Source organism: Pleurodeles waltl, chromosome 3_1 (genome assembly GCF_031143425.1).
Source record: "Pleurodeles waltl isolate 20211129_DDA chromosome 3_1, aPleWal1.hap1.20221129, whole genome shotgun sequence".
Lineage (NCBI taxonomy): Eukaryota > Metazoa > Chordata > Amphibia > Caudata > Salamandridae > Pleurodeles > Pleurodeles waltl.
In genome coordinates, this window is record NC_090440.1 from 569,883,126 (window position 1) to 569,906,499 (window position 23,374).

The 23,374-nt window shown below is 43.9% G+C and overlaps 2 protein-coding genes across 3 annotated transcripts in view; both read left to right on the forward strand.

Annotated features, from left to right (window-relative positions):
* LOC138284333 (cell surface hyaluronidase-like) overlaps window positions 1-23,374 on the forward strand; it is a 633,659-nt gene that overhangs the window by 159,218 nt on the left and 451,067 nt on the right. For both annotated transcript variants that reach the window (XM_069223000.1, XM_069223001.1), the window contains 2 exons: window positions 12,870-13,039; window positions 13,831-14,019. In XM_069223000.1, coding sequence (XP_069079101.1) covers window positions 12,870-13,039; window positions 13,831-14,019 — 359 coding nt within the window. The remainder of the gene's footprint in view (window positions 1-12,869; window positions 13,040-13,830; window positions 14,020-23,374) is intronic.
* Window positions 1-23,374, forward strand: part of CEMIP (cell migration inducing hyaluronidase 1) — an 899,136-nt gene that overhangs the window by 26,504 nt on the left and 849,258 nt on the right. The window lies entirely within an intron of this gene.

The window sequence follows — 23,374 nt, forward strand, 5'->3', positions numbered from 1 at the left end:
TAGATTTAAAAAAAAATTATTGAACATAATTGTGTTTGTTTTTATTTTTCTAAAATGTTATTGCTTATTTAATCGTGCCTACTCATCTCTTCTGTAAGTAAGCTTTATTCCCTGATCTGATCCACAGCAGACTTCAAGTAGCCATTGCTCCCTGTTTTTGCCGGACAGACTAAAGTAAACCTGTTTATTTTTTTAATGAGGCGCCGACATGCACTTAATAAAAGTTTCTTGCGCTGATTCCTAAAGGTGCGGGTTTGTTGAAAGTCTGTAATGGAGCATGAAGTGAGGAGCCAGGTCTTAATGGCCGCCTGAAGTGAAAGACTCTTTCCAGGGTCTGCAGTGGAGCCGGCAGAGGGTTACACTAGTATGCTTCCTGATATGGGAATACTCATGCTCGAGCCCTCAAGGATTTGACAGCTGGCAACTCCAGTCGTTTTCCGAGCCAAAACGGATGGTGCTAGTCTTTTTCTCCGGGTCAAGAAGCCAGTTCTGAGATTAAACTGCTTGTTCGGCTCACTAGCCTAAGGTACTATGCAAAGGTTAGCCAAGACTCCCTGTTTCCTACAGTCTCTGGTGGTGCCTGTGGTCGAGCAGTTAAGGTTTACATAGAGGAGGTAAAGTCAGGGATGGTCTCTGGGAGAATGTAAGGCATAAGTTATCTCAATTACTAAATGCCCAGATGTATTATGAATTGCTTATTTGAAAAGGAATACACCTTAAATATAGCTTTAGGACGACCACATAATTCGTGTAAAGTACAGAGGTTTTGCATAGCATTGTGTAACTTAAAATAGTAGTAGTTGCATATGCTTTGTATGAGCCAGTACTAATCTGTGGGTCAAGCTTTGAAAGACCCCGAGTTTTCAGGCATTACTGCTCTGTTCGCAAACAAACCAAATGTCCTTAGAGATAAATTATGTATCTTTTGGGCCAGACTGGTTTAGCACAACATTCTTTATGTGTTTGCAAAATTTTGTAGAGTGCTAAAGATCCCATGCAATAATTTCAGAGTGTAAGCCTGTCAGGCTGGTGCCGCTGAAAATTGTGTGAAAAAGCAGAGTGCTCTGTTACTGTTGGGGCCTCATACCTCAAAGGGTGTAACGGTGTTCTCAAGTGAATTAGCCCTAGGTTGAAGGATGTTTAGCCATAAGTTGAAAGGATGAGTCTCAGCTCTCCTGTTTACAAAAGTTGGAAGTGCTTAGGAAGAGGTTGAACCAACAGTATGCGGTGCTGTAGAAACTAGGGGTGTCCAAGATGAGACGGAATACCTGTACACATATGAAGTCTGCATTATTCTGCATAACAAGCAAAGTGTTGTATTGCTATGCAATGCACCATGCTCCTTCCATCAGTAGCTTCTTAGGCTGTGATATTCTTCAGAAGGATATGAGGAAGAGGTTTGCCGAGAGGGTGGCATTACGTTTTTTAGGTCTTGCCTACCAGGCAGCTTTAACTGTCTGGTTGTGAAAGACCATTTGTGGTGCTTACCAAAAACTTACAGTGGGCTTACATCCCATCCTTTGCTTAATATTAGGGGTGAACCACTAATCCTACCACCCCCCCCAACTTATATGACTTTATATAGGTTTCTTCATGCATACTTCAAGAAAAAGTTCATGTGACACAAACTGAAACTAAAATGTGGCACATCTTTCTCTTAAGAAGAGTGAAAAGATACCTTGAAAAAGATGCAAGAAGTATATACTTTTTAACTCTGAGGTAGTTGTTTGTGAATTCTTGCTCAGCAGTGTCAGCCACAAGAGTGAGCTAACATAAGTTAGACACAAGGAACCAGAATAAGTTATATACAACATGGGATAACAAAATGGCAGGTAAATGAAGCAACAAGGCATCAGCTCTTATGGTGACTTCTTGCCATTTCGCAGTATGATCCAACCACATAGATGCCTGTTAAAGTGCTTTGAAAAGAAAAATATTGTGCAGGAAAACCCATTCAGAGTATTGTCTTTGCTGTGGGGAGTTTTTTCATTACTTGGCTAAAATATAAACCTTATAAGGCCCATGGAAGACTAGCTGCCAGCGCATTTCAGGGGTCAAAGCCAAATGTTGAAGTGCTCTAGCACTGTGGTTGACACCTGTTGACAAGAGAAGAAGTATAAACTCTAGGAAATTTAATTTGAAGGGGGCTTTTATTTTTGGGGTGATAGATTGCTACTGTTGCTATGGTATTCGTTGGGTTTAATCATAGTTGAGTGGCAAGATGTTTAAACTGTGAAGGAAGTAGCTTCACACAGCTTCGTAACTACAGAAGTGTTGTAAACCATAGCAACCCTTCCCTCTGCTCTTCCCTGACGGTGCATTCCATCCATACTGTGGCTCTCTGTAAGCTTACAGCAAGTCTTACTACAGCAGCTTTGTTGTAGCAATTAGATCAATATTAAAGTCTGAGATGAAGCGAAGATTGTTTACAATGTAGGCTACCATAAAATTGGAATTTATCAATTATCAGTTAGCACTTGTAGGAACTAGAGAAACCTACTGATTATACTTGAGCTGTAAAGATGGTGAGTTTAAGACTCGAGCATATGATTTCCTGGCTGTGTATGCTGTTTAAGTTGTACTTGGGTGTTTTTTCATTTTGTGTAAAGAAAACGTTTTGGCCATGCCTCTTCAAGATCCATCTAACAAACATAACATGGTTGACTCAGGCTACAACGTTGGCCAATAATATCTTTCTTGGCTTCATATAGCTAAGTTCATTGTTTACTGAGCCCTGTTGAACTGTATTTATGCAAGATTTGGTCCACACAAGTGACAGTAGAAGCTGCATCGACAACCCACAGAGATGCAAAGGCTCCTATTAGTATTGGTGCAAATTTAATGTATTTTATAACATGCACAATTGAGTGCAATAGGTATCATTTCAAGTTGTACTGGATGGGAAGCAAACGTGATGACATCTCATGCTCAACCAGTGCTCTGTACTTGGAAACTATTGCTGTGACCTGCAGCAGCGGCTCCTCTGCTATAGTGGAGGAGCATCACTCCCCCCCCCGTAGCAGCTGCAAACTGAAAAATAAAAACGATCATAAGCTATGTTTATGATCGTTTTTATTTTTCAGTGGGTAGGGCCACGGGCGATGACAGGGACGGAGGGGGAGCGCACAGCACTCCCCTCAGTGCGCATGTATGTTTGGCCCAAGACACATGCACACTGGGCTCTCTCCAAACCGGCACTGTGTTGCTGGGTTGGAGACAGCAGGCGGAGGCTCCCACTCTGCCCGGAGCACCAAGCCAGGGTATGAATGCGGCGTTAGGCTTGGCAGCAGGGCAGGCTGGGAGCCGGTGCCTGCTATGACGAGGAGCGGTGAGGCAGAGGCGGCGCGGCAGAGGCAAGTAAGTTTTGTAAAAACTGTATTTATGTATTATTTGTCCTTCCCCCTCACACCTGCAACACGCCGCCCAGCCCCTTTTGATCGTCGCGAGCTGCGACTGGAGACCTGATACATAAGCATTTGGGCTTATGAACATCTCACAGCGAGAGAATTGGACAAGTCTGATGCCTATGTCACTAAACCTGCACCTGCTGCTCTCATGTACGGAACATGAAATGTCTTCGTAGAACACAGAAGAAGAGGGAGACAACCTACTTCATAAGATCAGCTGAACAGAATAAAAATCTGGGGACTCTAAAGTAAGAAGTACTAACAGCAAACTATATTTCAGGCAGCATAAACACATTACTATCATCGACGAAATGCTGGAAGTAGCAAACCTCCCATTAAGCATAAGGATCAAAAGGCTGCCAAGTCATGCCCTTTTAGGCCCTACCAGCGTAAACAAGCTTTGCATAAGTACTGAGGACTTATGCACCTCCTCCTAGGTCCGTGCTTTTTGCTATCACTACTGGCAGACTACCTACTAAAATTACTTAAATTATTTCCCAAACATTAGTTCTGAACAGCAAAACAAACAATATAAATTACTGTTGCAGCACTACATTTAGCGTTTTGTATTACGCAGGATCATTATCTGCCCCTGGGATATATTATAGGAAAATACAGTTTATACTAGCCCTGCACAAGGGGAGATGATTGACCAGGGTAGCAATAGCTTGCCAGCCCTGCATCCGGCCTCTACTGGCTGAAAACGAAGCTGCGTTACGAGTCTGGCCGTAGTCACAACGTGATTTAATGCACTCTCTCACTTTCTAATCCTCGAAGCATAGGGACACCCAGGTTCTCGGTAGATGTTTGCCGGATAGATTAGCAACACTTTAGAAACAGGGCTGGATTGGGCAGCATACAGCAGTCCTGCCCAGGGACAGTGCTTTAAATGAGCTGGTACTATCAGGTGCTGAGTACCTGCACTTCTTTATTTTGAGCAGGAGAGTACCTGAACTTCTTAGCAGCGATACAATACTTTTTAATTGGCAAGTACCTGCACAACTCAGATGTAATCAAGTAGTTTGTTGCAAGGTTCGCGTCTATTTTTCCATTTCAAGCACTGCTCAGGGATCAACAGTTAGTTCCAGATAGTTGGGTAAAGAAGTAATTTCTCAACATACTCGTACAAGCTATCAGGGCTTTCCTTGTTTTAGGTGCGCCTGCAATCAGCACAAGAGCTTGGTTTAAATTTTGGTGGCCAATTACTCAGAATAGAGAACTTTTTTGCAAGCTATCCAATTACCAATCTGGGGCAATGTGGTTTGGGGTGCAAATAATATTAATTCTAGCCCTAAAATAGATATCTCAAAAGAGCTCAGTGCTTGAACATACAGGATATTGGCTTTGTTTCAGGAGGAAGAGTGCCATGTCCACAGGTCAACTATTTTAGTAGAGGCAAAGTTCAAAGTAAGGGTGATGTCAAGGAAGATTCCCTAGATACTAACGGGGAGCAGCTCAGTGGCAGATCTCGCTTGGGGGTAATGTAAACAACCTGCACCACTGCTCACTGCCAGATGGCACCTTGATGGCAACGTTAACGCTAAAAAGCAGAAACTGACAGGACGAACAGCACCAAATGAGCTTGTGGGTTAGATTTATGTCTCTGAACTTTTCTCTCCAGCAAAGAGGAGGATGCTGCTTTGTATAACCAAGTCGCATCTTAAAGAGAGAAGTCCTCCGCACGATTTTGAACTCTTTGTCCAATAAGGTGTTACCAAAATAGCGATTCTTCGGTCCAGGAAGATGCCATCAAAAGCAAAAAATAAGACAAAAAAAAGTTAACTATAGCCTATAGTGCCCACCTGCCCTTTCCTCTGCTCAGGGGTCTCACGGTCCTGCTGGCCTGGTTTATCCCTCACGGCTGCCCTGTCAATACCCCTTTTCTTTCTTTCCATCTCTGTTTAACTGCACGTATGAAGGACACGTCACTTCATGCTTTTTACAGCTGTGTGCCCGAAGACATGTTTTGCGTCCTGATGGCCCCGGATTCATGCACCGCGGCTGAGCGTCTGAGGCACACAGCTGAGGCTAGCGCGCGCCAGGGTGTTAGTTTGAGCGCATATGGGCTGTTACTTACAGCTATTGTGTCGCAGTCTCGTGCCACTGGCGCTTTACTGTGACACCGTGCATCTCGAGGCGGGTTGTGACGCCATCCGAGTTCTATGTGAAGACAGTTGGAGGAGAACTCGCAGACCAGAGCAGGTGGCGTCGTCTGCGCGGAGCTGAAATTTACTGGAAGAATAAAACTCATTCTTCATTAACCTACATATGAGCATGCATCGATTTAACAGAGGCGGCGAGTACTGGGTCACTTTGCCCGTTGTTGATACCAAACATTGCTACAGAACTTTTGAGCAATACTTTTAACTGCCATCGAGAGAAAGAAGCATGAAGATTAGCACTGATTGTAATGATGGCGCTGGGTGTGTTCGGAGGGTCAACCGCGGACTGCCGGGCTGGGCTCTGCCGGGAGAGGCAGGAGAGACCCGGTCGGCGCCACCCGAGCCGCAGGCACTGCGACTGATGTCTGAGAGCCTAGAACAGGCCAGGTGCCTAGGTACTGCCTGGGTACTGCACGTAATGACCATAATTATGTTGATAATGATGATGGGAGGGGTTGGAACATCACAGAGAGAGCCGTGCTGGGCCCTTTCAACAGAGGCAGGAGGGTCCCGCGCTCTACCGTGTGGCTAGCAGGCGCCAAGGCTACTGCACGTGTTGACCGTAATGATGGTGATAATTGTGACGGGTGTCTTAGGAGCACAACTGAGAAAGTGTTGCACTGCTCTCTGCCACCAGAGGCAGGAGGAGTCTGAGCTTTACCACAGGACCAACAAGTCCAATGGCAGACACACACACACATCCAGAATGATCGCAGCAGTGTGGAGCAAAGGGCCTGATTTGAAACCGTTCTAATGCCACGCGCACACATTACCGACGTCTCCCAGTCTTTGCTATCATCAGACACAAGGACATCCCCGGTTTACTCAGACAATGTGACAGGCATGCACACTAATACCTGGTCCAATCCAGGGCTACTAGAGTACCAGGCTGTGTAAGTGCTAAGCACGTTACCCTTCAGACGGATGCCAGCCGGTAAGACGTAAACAGCAGACTTTTCTCTGACTTACCCCAAGCACTGAGAGTACTACGTTCATAAGGCCAACTCTGACACCACAGAACATGAGTTGTGTACCAGCCACAACCTCCCACTCTCCCCACTCCTTGCCCACTCCACTTATCGTTTTACATTTTTGTCTGCTCACCCTCCATCTTTATACTCACCCAAACAACTTTGAAAACTGTGTGCCCTGCCACTCCTCTTTCTTAACACCCTTACAGCTAAACCAATGCATTTCACCTTTTCTCATCTTCTGTATTTATTCACATCTTGCTGCACCCCTCTGTTCACATTTCTCTGGCTACGGACCTACATCTCAGTACCTGGCACTTCTCTCATACTTTGCCCCTTTGGTCAATCAATCAATCAGTTTTTGTAAAGCGTGGCTACTCACCCGTGATGGTCTCAAGGCGCTGGGTGGTCCTCGGGGAACGTGCCAGTGTTGATGGAGCACTTATTAAGCAAAATACCAGACCACTCCAAAAGGTAGTCCAAGCAATAAAACAGCAAACTCCATAAAGAAAGTCTTCTTCTTCTTCCAATGAATAATCTTTATTTCTGGTGAGTATAACAATGCACAAAACAGCCAACACGTGTTTCGTCCAAAGGACTTTTTCAAGGCTGTAAATTAAAGATCGAAAGCCAAATGTAATAGTGTAGGTACAATAAATTTAATTAGAGTATAAAAACTCAAGAAGTACATTGAAAATGTACAAAGGGTATGGTGAAGGTATGGAGGAAAAACGAAAGGTGGTGGGAAGAGAGGAAAGGGGAAGAGCAAGCAATTATATCCAATAAGTGCATGGGAAGACCCATCATGCAGAAGAACTCTTCTCTATAACGGAAAGAAATGCCCATGAATGTCAAGTGGACTGTAGACCTACATGCAGAAAAGTTACCCAAACCAGACACCGTAGGTCAGTGCAAGCAAAAACATTAAGGCTGATAAAGTGCAGCGCTGCCGATAGTTCACATATTTTACATGCGTGAAAAGTGAAAGCAACAAGAATGATAATGAGAACAAAAAGAAACAACATACTAAAGTATAATGCATGAGGATGAAATCATACATGAGAGGACTGAGATGTCAAAATCCGGCGAAGAAAAAGTGGCGTTCACAAGTAAAAATGGAACAGCAAATCACTGTAACGATGATTGTCAGGAAAAGTCTCAGGGCATCAAATAGAGAGAATCATGATGGAATGTGGAAGGCCATGATAAGCCCAAAAGGAGCTAAGAAATAAAAAAATAAAATAATTCTCATTAATTTTAGAAAAATGGTGGCCAATACTGAGGTAATGAACATATAAATAAAAAAGAATAAATATCCAAACAGTAATCAAGTTAGTGCGGCGCCAACAACACATTTTACTAAAGGGAGAAAAGTGTTGATGGAACAGTTGATTGTGTTCTGGAGCTTGGGGGCGATGGATGTGCTGGCTCTAATGTATATGTGGTGCGGACAGGGTTTCATGGGGGCTCCGGAGTGGGTGCTGTTCATGATGCTGACTGCTTTCTCTGAGGTGAGCATGGACCAGCTGTGGATGGTCACCCTCTGCCTTCCTACTTCAGTACAGTTTAGTGCACCCACCACTGCATGTCTGCTAAGCCCTTCACACAAAATCTGCCCTCACTATGCCCTGTGACCCCTCTATCCATCGTCTGTCCCTCCACTCATCCTCTGCCCCTGCACACACCGTCCGCCCCTGCACACACCTGTGTCTTGTATATTTTTATTTTTTTTATCGTCCTCATAATAATGAAGAGAGAAAAATCCCACCTTGCTACGTGAGGGTCATCAACCTGCGTCATGTAAGGCGATCCAATATAGTCAGATCCAACCTGAGCAAACGCAGCCATTCACCTCTCTTTGCCGGTACCAAAACTCGTGACCTGCAAAACCACCAGCCGGCAGCCAGCCACGAGAGAGGGGCGGGGCAAAAAAGTGGACAGAAGGAGGTGGTAATAATCATTGGACTATATGTCTGAGGTAACAGTTTGCACAAAGTTCTCCCAAATGTCCCAACTTTAATCTCTGATACCCAACGGGCCCATGCGTTCCAAATCACAAAAATAATTAACAGATACAAACCAGTCACGTATCTTCGGAGATGTAGATTTAACCCAGTTTAAACATATTTGTCTTCTAGCCAGCAAGATCAGTAAATACATCATACCCTTATGTGATCTAGACAACTTAGAGTCCCATGAGGTACCCAAAGAAACTCCGAAAAACACTAATACTGGAGTCACTTCCACCTCCGTGCAAATAGCCTGTTTAAGAAAGCCATTGATCGAGGACCAAAAAGAAAAGAGGTTAGGGCAACTCCAGAACATGTGTATATCATCTGCATTAGACACCTCACAACATGGGCACTTTTTTTCTACCTTCCCAAAAGCGGTTAACCTCTGGGGTGTCCAATAAACCCTGTGTGTTGTATACAGATGGTTCTTCTGCAGAGCAACTGATCTAGTAACCGACCAAAGTATGGAAAATTAAAACTCCCAAATCTGCGCTATATCTGGGGCTGGCAAGACACTACCCCACTTCTTCCCTGGGAGGGAGGCCTCTGAGTCCGAAGCTTCAAGCAACACCCGACACCAGACTGAAATCTCTTTATGAATCAAACCTGTTAACAGCCTCTCCTCTCAGTAGTTCTTAGTGCCCCCCCCCCCTCTTGAAGGGAAGCCGCCCAACTCAATAGCTGCAAGTATTAAAACTTGGAAAGCCTATAATCTATTAGCTGCCCGAGCCTAAACCAAGATAGCAGCCTGGACTCTTCCATAATTTGTCCCCATCTCATTATACCCTTCAAAGGAAGAGACAATTTATCTAAAAGAAATTCAGGAGTACCAGGGGATTCCCAAATCGGAGCCCAAAAACTATAATAATGAATACCTAGTGCTTGCCGAGCCAGCCACCAGACTCTACCAGCATCTTTGAGAAGTTTCAAAATTTTATTTTAAAGAATTTGGGATGACCAAACATATACAAGAAGAAACTACCAGCAGCTGAAAACTCTTGAGTCAATACAGCCCACAAAAAAGTGTATTCTGAACTATCACGAAATAAAAACCGAACATTCTTCAAATGAAAAGCCAAATAATATTTATAAAAGTCTGGAGCCGCAATTCCCCCTTTACCCATAGGCCTACATAACTTATGCCAGGCGATCCTAACCCCTCTGGAGAACCATACAAAAGAAGTTGAATCTGCTTGTATCTTTTTAAACCAACTTTTCTTGAACTCCAGAGGAATAGCATTAAACAGAAAAGTAAATTTGGGAAGAATAATCATTTTAAGAACATTAACTCTCCCTATAAAAGTTAAAGGAAGCCCAGCCCAGGTTTTAAGCAAAGCATGGGTTTCCTTACAAATCTTTTCAAAATTGCAATGTGCTAGATCATTCAAGTCAGAAATAACTTGAACCCCCAAATATCTGATCTGCTGCTTGACTAAAGAGCTATTATAGGTGGTGTTCCAGCACATAATTTCAGTTTTCTGAGAATTAACAGAATAACCTGAAAATTCACCAAAGTCTTTTAAACATTTTAGGATTCTAGGAAAAACAAGTGGCAAATGGCCAGTATAAATCATAAGATCGTCCGCATACACCTGTGTCTTTTATTGTACTGTTCTGTATAGAAATGCATTATTTGAATAGTCTTTATTACCCCTTTGTGGGGTACTGAAGAACTTGCCTACATAGGCAGTAAGCAATGCCATGTGTGGGTGGAATGGTGTTGTCTTTGTTTTTTTATCATGTTTTGGAAGTGTTTCCATGCCCTGCGTGATGACAACCCAGGTGCAGTTATTGTGATATGCAATGCAGCACTTTGCAGTGTATTGGAAAAAGAGATGTAAGAGACAGACATACAATTTGTGGTTTCCAGCAAGCAGGCAGCTTTGAGAAGCTCTCCAGGTCCCTTTATGATATTCTAAAGATCATACTGAGCTGGTTACTACATTGAATTGTTCAACCTGATATTTTGTTCCTGAGAAGGCACGGTTGGGAAGAGAAATGCTGGGAGGATCTGTTGGGATGGGCTTTGCTACTATCGTTCTACATCTGAATGTCATTGTGAGGTGTAAAGAAGCGATCATAGTGTGTAGTTAGTTGGGACCTACAGTGGTGAAGTAGATTAAAGTCCTCTGATTGCCCAACAGCATGTGACATATCTCTTCAGATATTCCATGCCTGTTCAGTTGGTGAAGGATGATTTACTGGATGGAAGTGTCCTGTGTGATGGATGAGACCCATACCAGATATGCCTTATATAAGTGTGCAAGATTAAGCTACAGATGGCTGCACACACCTGGGTGGTATTTGTGTAGGCCAAAAGGGTTATACGTTGGTTAACATTACTGTATAATACTCAGGCTTACCGTACGTCATCCCTTCTTAGGTTACCTGGATACAGAAAGAAGTGTGCCTGCTGAGTTGTTCACGTGTGTTTGCTGTAAACTGTAAATTGTAATTGAAGGTGTGATTATCTTTCTGAGTTCAATCCCATGGTTGTGGCATGATGTAGTTATCTTGGAACCACCTGTGCTTTCAACTACCTTCTAAACTTTATATGCTCCAGAACGCTTCAGATCTTGACTGGTAACAAATTTCAAAGCTTAGCTTCTTGTAATAAGAAAGTAGTGTTTCCTGTGGATTATTTATAGTAAGGTAGTATGATGACCTGTGTTGCAGTGGAGTAATTGTGTGTTCTCTTGAGAGGAATGCAGTGAAGGAGTTTTGATGCAGTATTTTCAATTTTATTTTGTCAACAGTGAATCGGGTGTGCCAAGGTAAAGGCTGTTGACATAGTCAAATTTAGAGATTATGCGTGTGACTGTAGCTAGTAGTTTTTATTGTTATCCATGAGTTTCTGATTTCTCTTGATGTTGCTGCAGGCACCCAGAGTTCCTTTAGCTATGTGGCTGTAGGGTGGTATTCTTGCTATAGTTTGCAGGTCATGATCTCTGCCTTTGCAGTGTTGAGCTTTAGGTGTTTACTAAACATCCATGTGTTTATGGGGTGAAGGCAATCATCAAGTTTTGAATTGTGGAGGTCTTCCAGGTTGCCCATTTTTACAATGATTTGTGTGCCTTATGCATAGTTCTAACAGGTGAGGTTAAACAATTTATTCAGGTTTAGTAAGGGAGCTGGGTAGATGTTGAATAATTGGTGGGACATGATTTGCCCATGAGGGACGCCACAGCATTGGTGTGAGGAACTATTACGAAAGGTGGTAGAAAACATACTTTGTCTTTGAGGTAAGATCAGCTCATTTTAGAGCATCTTCATGTATTCTGAGAGGATGGAGTCTTTTTAGCAACGTGTAATGGTTACAGTGTCATATGCAGTTGATAAGTCCAGAAGCAGTAGAATGGCCACCCTGGTCTTATTCACAGTGAGTTTTAGGTCATCCCAAATGGATATGATGGCTGACTCTGTGCCTCTACCTAGTCTTAAGCCAGACTATTGGTCTGACGTCAAGTTGTTTTCTCCTGTAGATTTTGGAAGTTGAGTTAATACTGCTCTTTCAAAATGTTTTCTAAGAATGGGCCATTTGATATATGCCTGTAGTTTGCTGGATCAGATATCGCAAGGCTTTTTTTAAGGCTAATGTAGGGGGGTGCAGGGACTTGTTGAGTAAGCTTCTACCTACATTCCCTGCACAGGTTGTCGCAAAGGATTCCTTTAAAGATTTTTGTAGGTGGTTGGACTGAAGGTGATCCTGATGGTTTGCTTCTGGTGATAATGTTAAGGAAATATTTTTCTTATAGGGTATCAAAAGTATGTATTGGTGGAAAATTGCTCTAATCTCTTTCTATGGCAGTTAGGTCAAGTTTAGGGGTGGTGTTGTCTGTGTTTTCCTCAAGTAGATTATTTTTCTTTCTAATATGGGAGATCAGTGTACCTTTGTTGCCTCTCACCTCATCCTTTGCCCCTCCTCACACTTCTGCCCTGCCTCTTATTGTATTCCTGCATCTCAGTTTGACTTCTGTCCCTCCTGGCACCCTCTGCCTTGCCTGTTTGCTGCTCGTCTGCTCTTCATCTCATTGTATTTTGCCCCATGCACTCTGTTCCTTGCCCCTTTGCTGCATCTTGGTCCCTCAGCATGCGCTACAGTGCTCCACACACCCTCTTCCTTGCCTCTTTGCTGCCTCTCTTCTCTCCACATGCCCTTTTCCCTGCCTCACAGCCGTTGCCTGGCCCCTTTGCTCCATCTTTGACCTTCAGCTCATGTTCTATTCATTTGTACAGCACCCTCTGCTGCCTCTCTGTCCTCAGCTCATCTTCTGTCTGATCCTCTCCCTTACCTCACCCTCTCCTTTGTGTTCCCAGGCAGCCATGGGTGCTGGTGACTGTGCTTGGAGGTGGTGCCTTCTCAACCACAGAAGACAAGCAGCAGTATGAAGTTAATGGGACCACCGGCCTGGCCATGGCAGCTAGGGAGTTTGAGACCTGTGAGGGGCTTCGGTTCACTGTCACTGCTTACAGTGGCTGGAGCAAAGGTGAGGGTCAGCATCAGCTTTAGCCCCTCGTAACTGAAAATGTGGCCTTCACAGCAGTTGACACCTCATGACAGAACCAGGGCCACCCTCCATGAGGGACATTTGGGTCCTTGACCTCAGGGGTCACTCTTAAGGCAATGTCATATTAATTCCCTAGGTTAGGAAGCACCTTCTTCATTGAGGCCACTTGGAGGATGATGGTAGCTCCACCCCATAATGATAGAATGGACAAGTCATAAGTGTAGAATCACTTTGATGCACACACCTCTGATGCAAATACAAATGTCACCCACAGGCAGATCACATGCTTGATTGAGTCATTGTCCATGAGACCTTGCTTATGCGTGCTGCCACACATTAGGCACGCTCTTGGTCTAATTCGCAGGTGTAGGTTAGTAGATAGAACCTTCCCACATATACCAGGGCATATACTCGGATAATTTGTACAGGACTTTTGCATTGTGTAAATTCATACATGTGGTGCCACACACAGGTTAAGCCTCCTCAGTTCCTTCACACACTACTGTGATGCACAATTCAATGAACAGCTCCCATGTATGGGTTCCGTGCATGACTCTTATTCACAATAACCATTTGAAGCCCCTTAACCTGGACCCGTGCACAAAGCCTAACTACAGACCCCATGCACAAGCACCATTCTCATGCAGAACTCGATACATAACTCGAAGACACAGTCCCTGTGCACAGTTCTGATGCAAAGCACATTTCCCATGCTCACATATTTTAATATGTCTAGCAGTCAGCAATGATAACCCTGTACTTTCTTTCAGGTGTTCCCCAAAGTGGATTTAAAGTGGAAGCCTCAGAAGGCATTGTCCTGAATTTAATGGATGACGTCACCAGCTGGTTACCTGGCAACAGAATTGTAATTGCCAGCACAGACTATTCCATGCACCAGACTGAAGAATTTACTTTACTGCCATGTGCTGAGTGCGGCAGTCACCAAGTCAAAATCAGCGGTATGGACCGTGACACTCGTAATATGAATCCATTCTTCTACCTATATTGTTCCTTGTGTACTCTAGCTTTCTATCTGTGTTTCTTACTTCTCGCTATCATCTAAATTATAGGGGAAATTAATTTATTTTACCAGAGCCGTACGGGCCTTCAAAAACAATTGAATGAAATTAGAAATTCGAAGTGATACTTTAGATAAAATAATTCTTAATCAGTCAGCTTTTGTCTTCTTTTTTTAATTCAATAAATGAAATAGCTCCCAGATTTTGTGTTGCAAGCTTTTTAGACCACGAACTGTGAATGCACTTCCTTTCAGTCAGTTTCATCTAAATCTAGGGTGAATAGCTAACAATTCCCCTCTAGAAGGCAATTCTTCATGGGGAGTATTTTAGACATCTTTTATCCAAAACCTTGGACCTCACATTGAGGCATAAGTTGATCAACTAATTGAGGCAACGGGTGAAGATGCTGAGTCAGAAGCTCAGTATCCCGCCCAGCAATGCAGCCACAGCTCCCCGATGTGTTAGCATTCACTACTAAGAAGAAAATACTTTTACCATCCAAGTATTTAAAGTCCACAGAAAATACACTGTGGTAAGAAAATCTACTGGGCTAGTGTAATGCCCCTGATGAGGACCCTCAGTGCCAACCATTCAGCCCGAGCTTCCAGGAGGATCAGATAATCGAGGATGTTGAATGAGGTTGACAGGTTGTAGGAGACATATATCAAACTCTCTTCCTGCTCAGGCTACTCAATCACATCATCATTTATAACCAAAAGAGCAATTCCTGAAAACGTCACTATTGGTCATCTTTAATAAACGCCCAATTCCGGTGGTTCTGCCATGCAGCACACAAAATGGCCACCGCTAGCTTTAATGGAAATGGCAACTTCACCCCTGGCCCTATGGTAAGGTATGTCTGTAGAGCACCTAGAAGTTTTTACATAAGAAACATTGTAGACAATTCTTGCTTCATTTTCTTTGGAACTTACCCAGCTGCAAAGCTCAGTAACTGAAGCTGCAAAGATTATTCCATTGAGTTTTAAGAAGGGTGAACAGCGGTCTGTGGGTGAGCCTGATGGTTTAGCCCTTTTATGAGCCTCTGGGTTAATTTCCTCAGTCAGGGTGTTTAAGCAGACCATTCTTTAAGCTCCGCACCTTTCTTATTTACTGCTTCTCCCTGCCCTATTTCTAGAATTGATTTCAATGCTTTTCAATCTGCTTTCTCTCTAAAGTTCATCTGAATTTCAGCTCAACTATCTCCTGACACAGTGGGTTTCTCTGCCAGACCTGTTAATAATGTGGAATTCACTGAGTGCTCTTAATAGTTTTGAGCCTTTGTTTTAAAGCTGCTCTAATCATTCTGTTGCCAAGCGTGCCTCTTGATACTTTTTAACTTCAAGTTTGTAGAACTGTTTATTTTTTCTCCGTTTTGTTTTTCCTCCGACGTTTTTCCACTTTGCTGGCAGTTTTCATTTTGGTTTGAAGCTAGAATGCACTCCTATTCTGATTGGCTTCCTTCCATTTAACCTCATGCTAGTGCTTGGAAATCTCACCAGCACCTGGATTTGTTAGGACACAAGACCACCTCATTATGATTACGCCCACCACAGAGACAGACACGCCAACAGTGGCGTAGGGACCCACCGCCACACGCTTTAGCAGCTTAAGTGGGTAGATACTGCACCCGATGGCCTAGTAATCTGGGTCCCAGTGAAAAATCATTAGGTTTATATTTGGTCTGTTCTGTGTGTAGGCCTTCAGACAAAGTCTCATGAAACATTCTAAGGTACAAGCAGGCACAGGGTTAAGAGGTGGAGGTCAAGAGTTGTTAAGTGAGCCCAGTTCGGTTAAAGAAAGCGCAAAAGAAATAATGAAAATATCTCAAAGGAACAAACAGAGCTGCAAATAGAGTGAATGGGGGAAGAAATACAATGTGAGAAGACATATGAGAAAATTTTAAAAAAATTATGGCAGTTAGCAACTGGAAAATAAAATAGAAATGAAGAAAGGTTCAAAGCAACTAAGGGTGCAAGGATGGAGGGTTAGAGGGATGAAAGGTAGGAGGGATGGGTGAAAGAATCAGGTAATGAAAAGTTGCAAGGAAGGGTACATGAAAGGTGGATGAAAGGGTGCATGGACAAATGGAAGTGTAAATGGATGGATGGATCCATGTATGAACGAAATGTTTGTTGGATGGCTGGAATGATGAAAGGGTGAATGGATAGATGGATGAAAAGGTTAAAGGATAGGCGGATGACTGAAAGGATTGATGAATGAATCTGTGGTTCAATGGATCGAAGGATTGTTAATGGATTGTTGGAATAATGAAAGGAAGGGGTGAAGGATGAAAGAATGAATAGATAGGATGATGTACAAGTGAAGAGATTTAGGCCCTCATTCTGACCCTGGCGGTTTCTAACCGCCAGGGCAGAGGGCAGAGGAAGCACCGCCAACAGGCTGGCGGTGCTTCCGGGGCAATTCTGACCGTGGCGTTAAAGCCGCGGTCAGAAAAGGGGAACCGGCGGTTTCCCGCCGGGTTTCCCCTGCCCCAGGGAATCCTCCATGGCGGCGCTGCATGCAGCGCCTCCATGGGGATTCCGACCCCCTTCCCGCCAGCCTGTTCCTGGCGGTTTACACCGCCAGGAAGAGGCTGGCGGGAACGGGTGTTGTGGGGCCCCTGGGGGCCCCTGCAGTGCCCATGCCACTGGCATGGGCACTGCAGGGGCCCCCTAACAGGGCCCCATTAAGATTTTCAGTGTCTGCTTGGCAGACACTGAAAATCGCGACGGGTGCAACTGCACCCGTCGCACCCCAGCAAATCCGCCGGCTCCATTCGGAGCCTGCTTCATCTTTGCTGGGGCTTTCCCGCTGGGCCAGCGGGCGATCTTTTGAAGATCGCCCGCCAGCCCAGCGGGAAAGTTGGAATGCTCCCCGCGGTCATTTGACCACGGGGCGGTGTTTGGGCGGTTTCTGCCCGGCGGGCGGTGCCCGCCACCCGCCGGGGTCGGAATGACCCCCTTAATCTAGGAAGTGCCAGGCTTAGTTGCTTTGCACACATACTCTCATTAAATGTTTGGTTCAAAGTGGGGTGTAGTTTTATCTTCAGGCTACTCCCTTGCACGCCAATATAGTGCCAAATAACAACTTCTCAGTAGTGTCAAGAAGTGATCTGAAGAACGCCGTGCTCTGCAAAAACCATGCAACCTGCTCAGTTTGAGCTTGTCGTTGCTGGAGGAGCCCACAGGCTCTCAGTTGTTGGTGCCAATGGGGCCCACTGGCACTTATGTTTCCTTACCAGACATTCCCCGATAGCAACAGAGGGAAAACACACAAATGGGAAATAAAAAGGAAGAGAAGACCATCAACAAGGGAGAAAGCAGGAGCCTGCAAGATTGAGATAAAGGGGCAGGGAGTGTCTGGCTTTTGAATTAAAGCAGCCAGAGGCGGATTCTGGACTACGCAGCCTTGGACTTTGGCACAGGGAACACTGACCACTGACATAATATAACATTTAACAAGCTTAGATTTTGGTTTCTCATAGAGTAGCCACATGAAGAAAATTCTGCACTGCTTGCATTCTTGCATTTTTGCAGTTGTAACTGCATAAGGAAGACTCTTAAACTAAGGATAAGGTGTGACTGCAGAGGCCATCTGAGCCTGTTCACTGGAACACCCTTCTGTGCAACTGTAAGGAGGCACCTCCTCTTCCAGTGGAGATGCAGATCTAAGGCAGGCAAACTTCACATACTTTGAACAGTTGACATCAAGAGTAATCAGATGGCTTCAACATGTGAGTTTACAGTAGTTAAAGCTTGGCTTCCTTTATCATGTGAAAGTTAAGGCCAGCCGGCCTTTTTGTATGCTTAACATGTGACATTAGGGACTACACAAGTTCTCATGCCCGTAACATGGTAGAGAAAGTGAAGTTATACTTAATTTTCCTTTAACATGTCAGCCTTGCCATGTGAGTCCCAGCACAGTTGGTCCTCACATGGCCTTAACATGTGGCATAAGGAGCAATCAAGCTTTATATAAATTAAACATGCAAAGCTGTCACAGCTGACCTTCAGATATTGCCTCAAATCTTTGAAAGCAACACTTGTAAAAATAACACTTCTCAGTTATTAGTTCTAAACGTAAACAATACAAAAAGGAATGCTTCCCTAAATGTTTGTTCACAAAATGAAGTGAAGTAAAGACAGTGTTAAAGGTGCTAAAGGGTACAATTTAAGGATATCAGGTGCAAGATAACAGGTATGTGTTAAGGCATTGAGAATGCATGCTTAAGGGATTGGGGTATACGATTAGTGGTTGAGGTGTAGAAGTTATGAGGTAATGGTTAGGAATTTTGGGTATAGGAGTTAAGAGCATGGGGTACATGGGTTAATAGCATATGGTATCCTTAGAATGTAGGATTAAGGGCTAAGGTTTTTGTTTTAAAGAATTGGATTCACAGGCTAAGCGTTACAAGTATAGGGTTAAAGGTATAGGGTCATGGTTAGGGGCTAAAGTTTAAGAGTATAGTGTTCTGGGCTAGGGGCATAGATTTAATAGTTTGGTGTAAAGTATTAGGGTTTGGCCAATAGGGGTGTGGTTTGGGGTATAGGGTTAGGGTTTAAGAATTCAGGAGTAATTATAAAAGTTACAGGTATATGTACATCATTATGAAAAGGGTTTAAGGATTTTGGCTTAAAGAGTGTTGCAGATGGAAATGTATTTAATTTAGGTGTGTTGCTGGTTTATTTTGTACTATCTATAGAAGAAAAATGTATGTTGTTTTCCACATTACTAATACGATTCCGTAATTTCAGTTGAACACATTTCAGTTTTGAAGTAATGCAATTCGAAGTGTTAAAGATGAATTGATACTATTTCTCAGTTAAAAAAAACCGAATCAGCAAGGTAGAGCAAGCCTTTATAGAGCTTTACCCTGAGCCATTAGGTAAAGCCACTTCCACATGCATTTGGATGTGAGTGTTGGCCGGTAGACCTTCAAATGCCTCTAACGTTTGGCTTCTACGTACTGTTGGGTGTTCCATGCTTTCTTTTGGGTGGGAATTAACTGGACACTCGAAACACTACTCTCAGAAAAGTTACACTAACAATAGTGCCCTGTTTTGAGGATCAATTATTGGAGCCTCCCCATAACCTGCCTTTTTCAGAGATTGTCAGGCATGGCAGGATCGGACTGGCTTCTCGTACAAGAAGACTGTTTCTTGGTCACTGTGAATGCAAGTCCACCATGTTCTTTGGTGGAGCCAGTGTAAATAGATGGAAAGATGGAAAAAATCTCTGCCTGGAACCTTTTTGTTTAAACCTTTGCTTTTCTGATAAATTGTACACCTGTCTCGTACACCCGCCATAAAACGTTCTGGTATAAGGCTAATTTCAAAACCTGCAGGTATGATTTAACCAAGTTAGTGCAAATTAGTGCACATTTCTGCCTTTAGAGAGCCGGGTTAATGCGATAGCAATGGCACATCAAACCACAAAAACAATGTGAACAGTTTTTGTCATCAGAAGGCTGCAGGAAAAAATCGGCACTAAATGCGGTAACATTTCTCCTCAATTATTTTTATGCTCAACAGTTACGGCCTGATTACAAGTCAGATGTAGCAAAACAGATGCATTCTTGCATGCACTCATTTCACTCCACCTGATCAATAGAGGTTAGATTTTCCTGGTTTACTGGGTGTTGAAGAACCTGACCTGATTTTTTTATGACTGGAAAAACTGCATGAGGCTTGGACTGCAGCAGCAGCCTCTTCTCATAGCGCTTTGTTTCCACAGGAGGAAGCATACAATGATCCTCCTACTAAAAGAAAAAGGTCCCCTTCCCTCCCCTACTCCCCAGATCGTTCTCCGTCCCCACTTCAACCGACACACAGGATACATTTGCCAGCTGCTCAGAACACAGGGAGCATTTATGGGGTAAAACCGCCCTGAAAAGGGGATTCTGTGAGGTTTCACTGTTTGAAAAATTGTCCACATAGTTTAATTCCCAATTCAATGGGTTTTACTTGTTGCGTAGAATTCAGTTGATTTTACCACATGGAAATAATAAAATCGCCCTAGTGCCGTGCAACTAGCAATTGGGGCTTTAATTCTCAAGGTTAAAGTGAGCCATAACATTGTTACTGCTCCAGACTACACATGGACTGCAAATAATTCTCGCAAGTGCATTCTAAGGGGTACCGGATTTTGTAGAGGTTGGATACCTTCTTAAAAACTATTGGCTAGGTTTTTTTCTTTTTAGGTTTCACATTTAATTCAACTGTTCTTTTCTTTTTTGGTGTCATCGCGCTGCTTATTCGTGATCCGTCACAGGAGTTCGACACCGTCGACCACTCGGTCTCTCGACTGATTCAACTGCAATATCTTGAAGTGTTTCGAGTCTTTCCTCAAAGAGTAACACTAGGCCATTTTCCACCTGTGTATGAAAGATGAGGAGCTAGGTGGCTGTATTTGTTGCAAGATCAACACAGGCTATCGAGTGTAGTGATGAACTATGGAGTTTCAATTACATTTTCTGGAACTCTCCATGACCAATCACCTCGGATTACAGAAAATACATAAAATCTGGCCTTTTAGATCTGGCCAGAGGCAGTTTTAGCTGTCTCAACAGTCTTATGTTTTCCAAAAAGTTCATATAGAAAATACATGCATTTATATACATACACAGGGGCTTTTAGTAACCCATTAGTTTGTTCACTTTTTGGTGCTGCTCACCATATCAATCAACCAGTCATATGGTATCTGTATAGCACTGCTTGTCACTCAGGTGGGTATCACTTACTGACTGTGTTATTTGAAGAGCCAGGTTTTCAGCCCCTTTCTGAAGTGTGTCATTAATGATGCGGTGCAGAGATGCAGGGGGGGGGGAGCATTCCAGGCCTTGGAGGCAAGGTGGCAGAAGGAGCGTTGTCCTGTGAAGCAGCGGTGTATTCGAAGGATTTTTGCCAGGTGTGCGTTGAGGATGAGTCTGGCTGCTACGTTCTGGATTGTTTGAAGTTGCTGCAGTTCGTTGGTGGTGCCAGTGTAGAGTGTGTTGCTATAGTCTAGGCAGCTGGTGATGAGGGCTTGCGTCACTGTCTTCCTTGTTTTGAAGGGGAGCTAATTGAAGATCTTGCAGAGTATGCAGAGTGTGTGGAAGCAGGCGGAGAGACGGCGTTGACTTGTTGTCTCATAGAGAGTTCACCATCGAGGATTGTGCCAAAGATCTGGGTATTGTCCAGGTCGGGGCCTGTCCTGGTTCGCGTAGCCACCAGTAGTCGTTTCAGAGAGTTGAGTCTCTACCAAAGATCAGCACCTCCGTTTTTTTCCGTGTAGATTTGAGCTTCAGGCAGCTGTCCCTTATCCAGGTGGAGGTGCTTTTCATACAGTTATGAAAGTTTGTCTTTGTTTGGGTGAGGTCTGTTGAGAGTGAGAGGATGAGCTGTGTCTCGTCGGTGCTGGGGATGATGTTGATGTCATGAGCTCTCAGGAGGTCTGCTAGTGAAGTCATGTAAATGTTGAAGAGGGTAGAGCTGAGTGAAGATCTTTGGGAAACTCCACAGATAGTGTGCTTGGCTTGTGAGGTGAAATGGGGAGGTGGACTCTCTGGGTGCGTCCCGTGAAGAAGGATGCCATCCAGCTGAGTGCGTCGTGAATGATTCCAATCTGGTGTAGTCTACTGATGAATGTTTGGTGGGAGATGGTGTTGAAGGCAGCAGATAGGTCTAGTAAGAATGAGGCAACTGTTTCTCCTTTGAGTAGAGTGCAGATGTCATCTGTTGCAGCAATCAGAGCTGTCACAGTGCTGTGATTGGCTCTGAAACCTGATTTGGATGGGTCTAGCAGGTTGTTTCTCTCCAGGTGTTCGGTGAGTTGGAGGTTGATGGCCTTCTCCAGGATTTTGGTGGGAAATGGGAGCAGGGCAATGGGTCGGTAGTTTTGCAGCTCGCTGGGGTCTGCCGAGGGTTTCTTGAGGAGGGGTCTGATTTCAGCATGTTTCCAGGCTTCAAGGTACATAGCTGTGGTAAGGAATGTGCTGATGATGGTGGTGAGCTGGTGGCTAATCTCATCTCTTCTGAGGTTGAAACTTCTCTGGGAGCAGGGATCCATGGGAGCACCCGAGTGGACGGAGCTCATGAAGTTGGCTGTGGATGGTGTGCTAGGCTGTTCTCATGCTGAGAGTGGGTGGTCAGCAATGGTTTTGGAAGGAAAAAGAGAGGGCTCCGGGGGCTGGGGTTCGAAGTGTTTGTAGATGGTTTCTATCTTGTTGTGAAAGTGGTCGGCTAGGGCCTCGCAGAGTTCTTGTGAAGGGGTGGTGGCGTTTTTGACTGCCAATGGGCAAACTCTATGATGATGGAGAAGAGTTCTTTGACTCTGTTGGTGCTGAATTCGATCCGGTGTGTTAGGGCGACTTTTTTGGTTGTTTTGTTCTGTCCGTGGTAGGTATTGAGGGCTGATTTGAAGGTGGTGCGGTTGGATATTGGATATCTCCAAATCTTACAGGATGTGGTAGTGGGTCACACCACTTCATTCATTGTCTCTCTTCACTGTGAGTGACATCGTTTTGCTCTTGCATATGTATACCTTTGCCTAAAATATAGTCTTCGTCAGTGCAGGTGCTGGTGGACCAAACTCTGCTTTCATTTCTGCTTTAATTTTAACATTTTTAATGTATTATTCCAAGGCGTCATTTTTCATTTATTTTTGCAAACACAATCAACCTTTAAATGACAACATTTTTACTTTTTATTACTGTAACATAATTAATGTCTAATACAGAAAAAACAGCATTGTGAATGGAAGACCTAATGGCTCTGCAAGTGCTTGGTTATAACTTTCATCAATCTGCCAGTAGTGATAACTGTTTCTGTGTAAGCCCTTTGGGTATGCATTCAGATTTTACAAGTATAACACCTAACCTAACTACACCTAACCTACAACGAGAGTAGTGTTGGTCACAGTATCTTTAAGTAGTCATTAGTAATGAGCACTGCTCACTTGAGAACAGACAGCTCTTCCAAAAAAGGATCTGTGCACAGGAGTGCTACTACTTGGAGAAAGAAATGCCTTCTTTTAGAACCCTCGTCCCCTGTGTTTAACTCACGATATGCCTAATATTTGCAATTTATCACCCTTGTCTCTAGTTCTCCTGTCACCCCGTCTCTAGGTCTACCGATCTCCAGTGTTTTACTAGTAAAAGAGTAAGCAAAGGGGCCTAAACCTTTGCTCATAAACCCAAGGACGGCACTATCGAAAATGGGGATACTGAATACACAATTGTGCAGTCTAGATTCCATATGATGCTCCTTTAATCTACTACCAGACACTCCCTGCCTCTTTATCCCATTCTTCTAGGTTC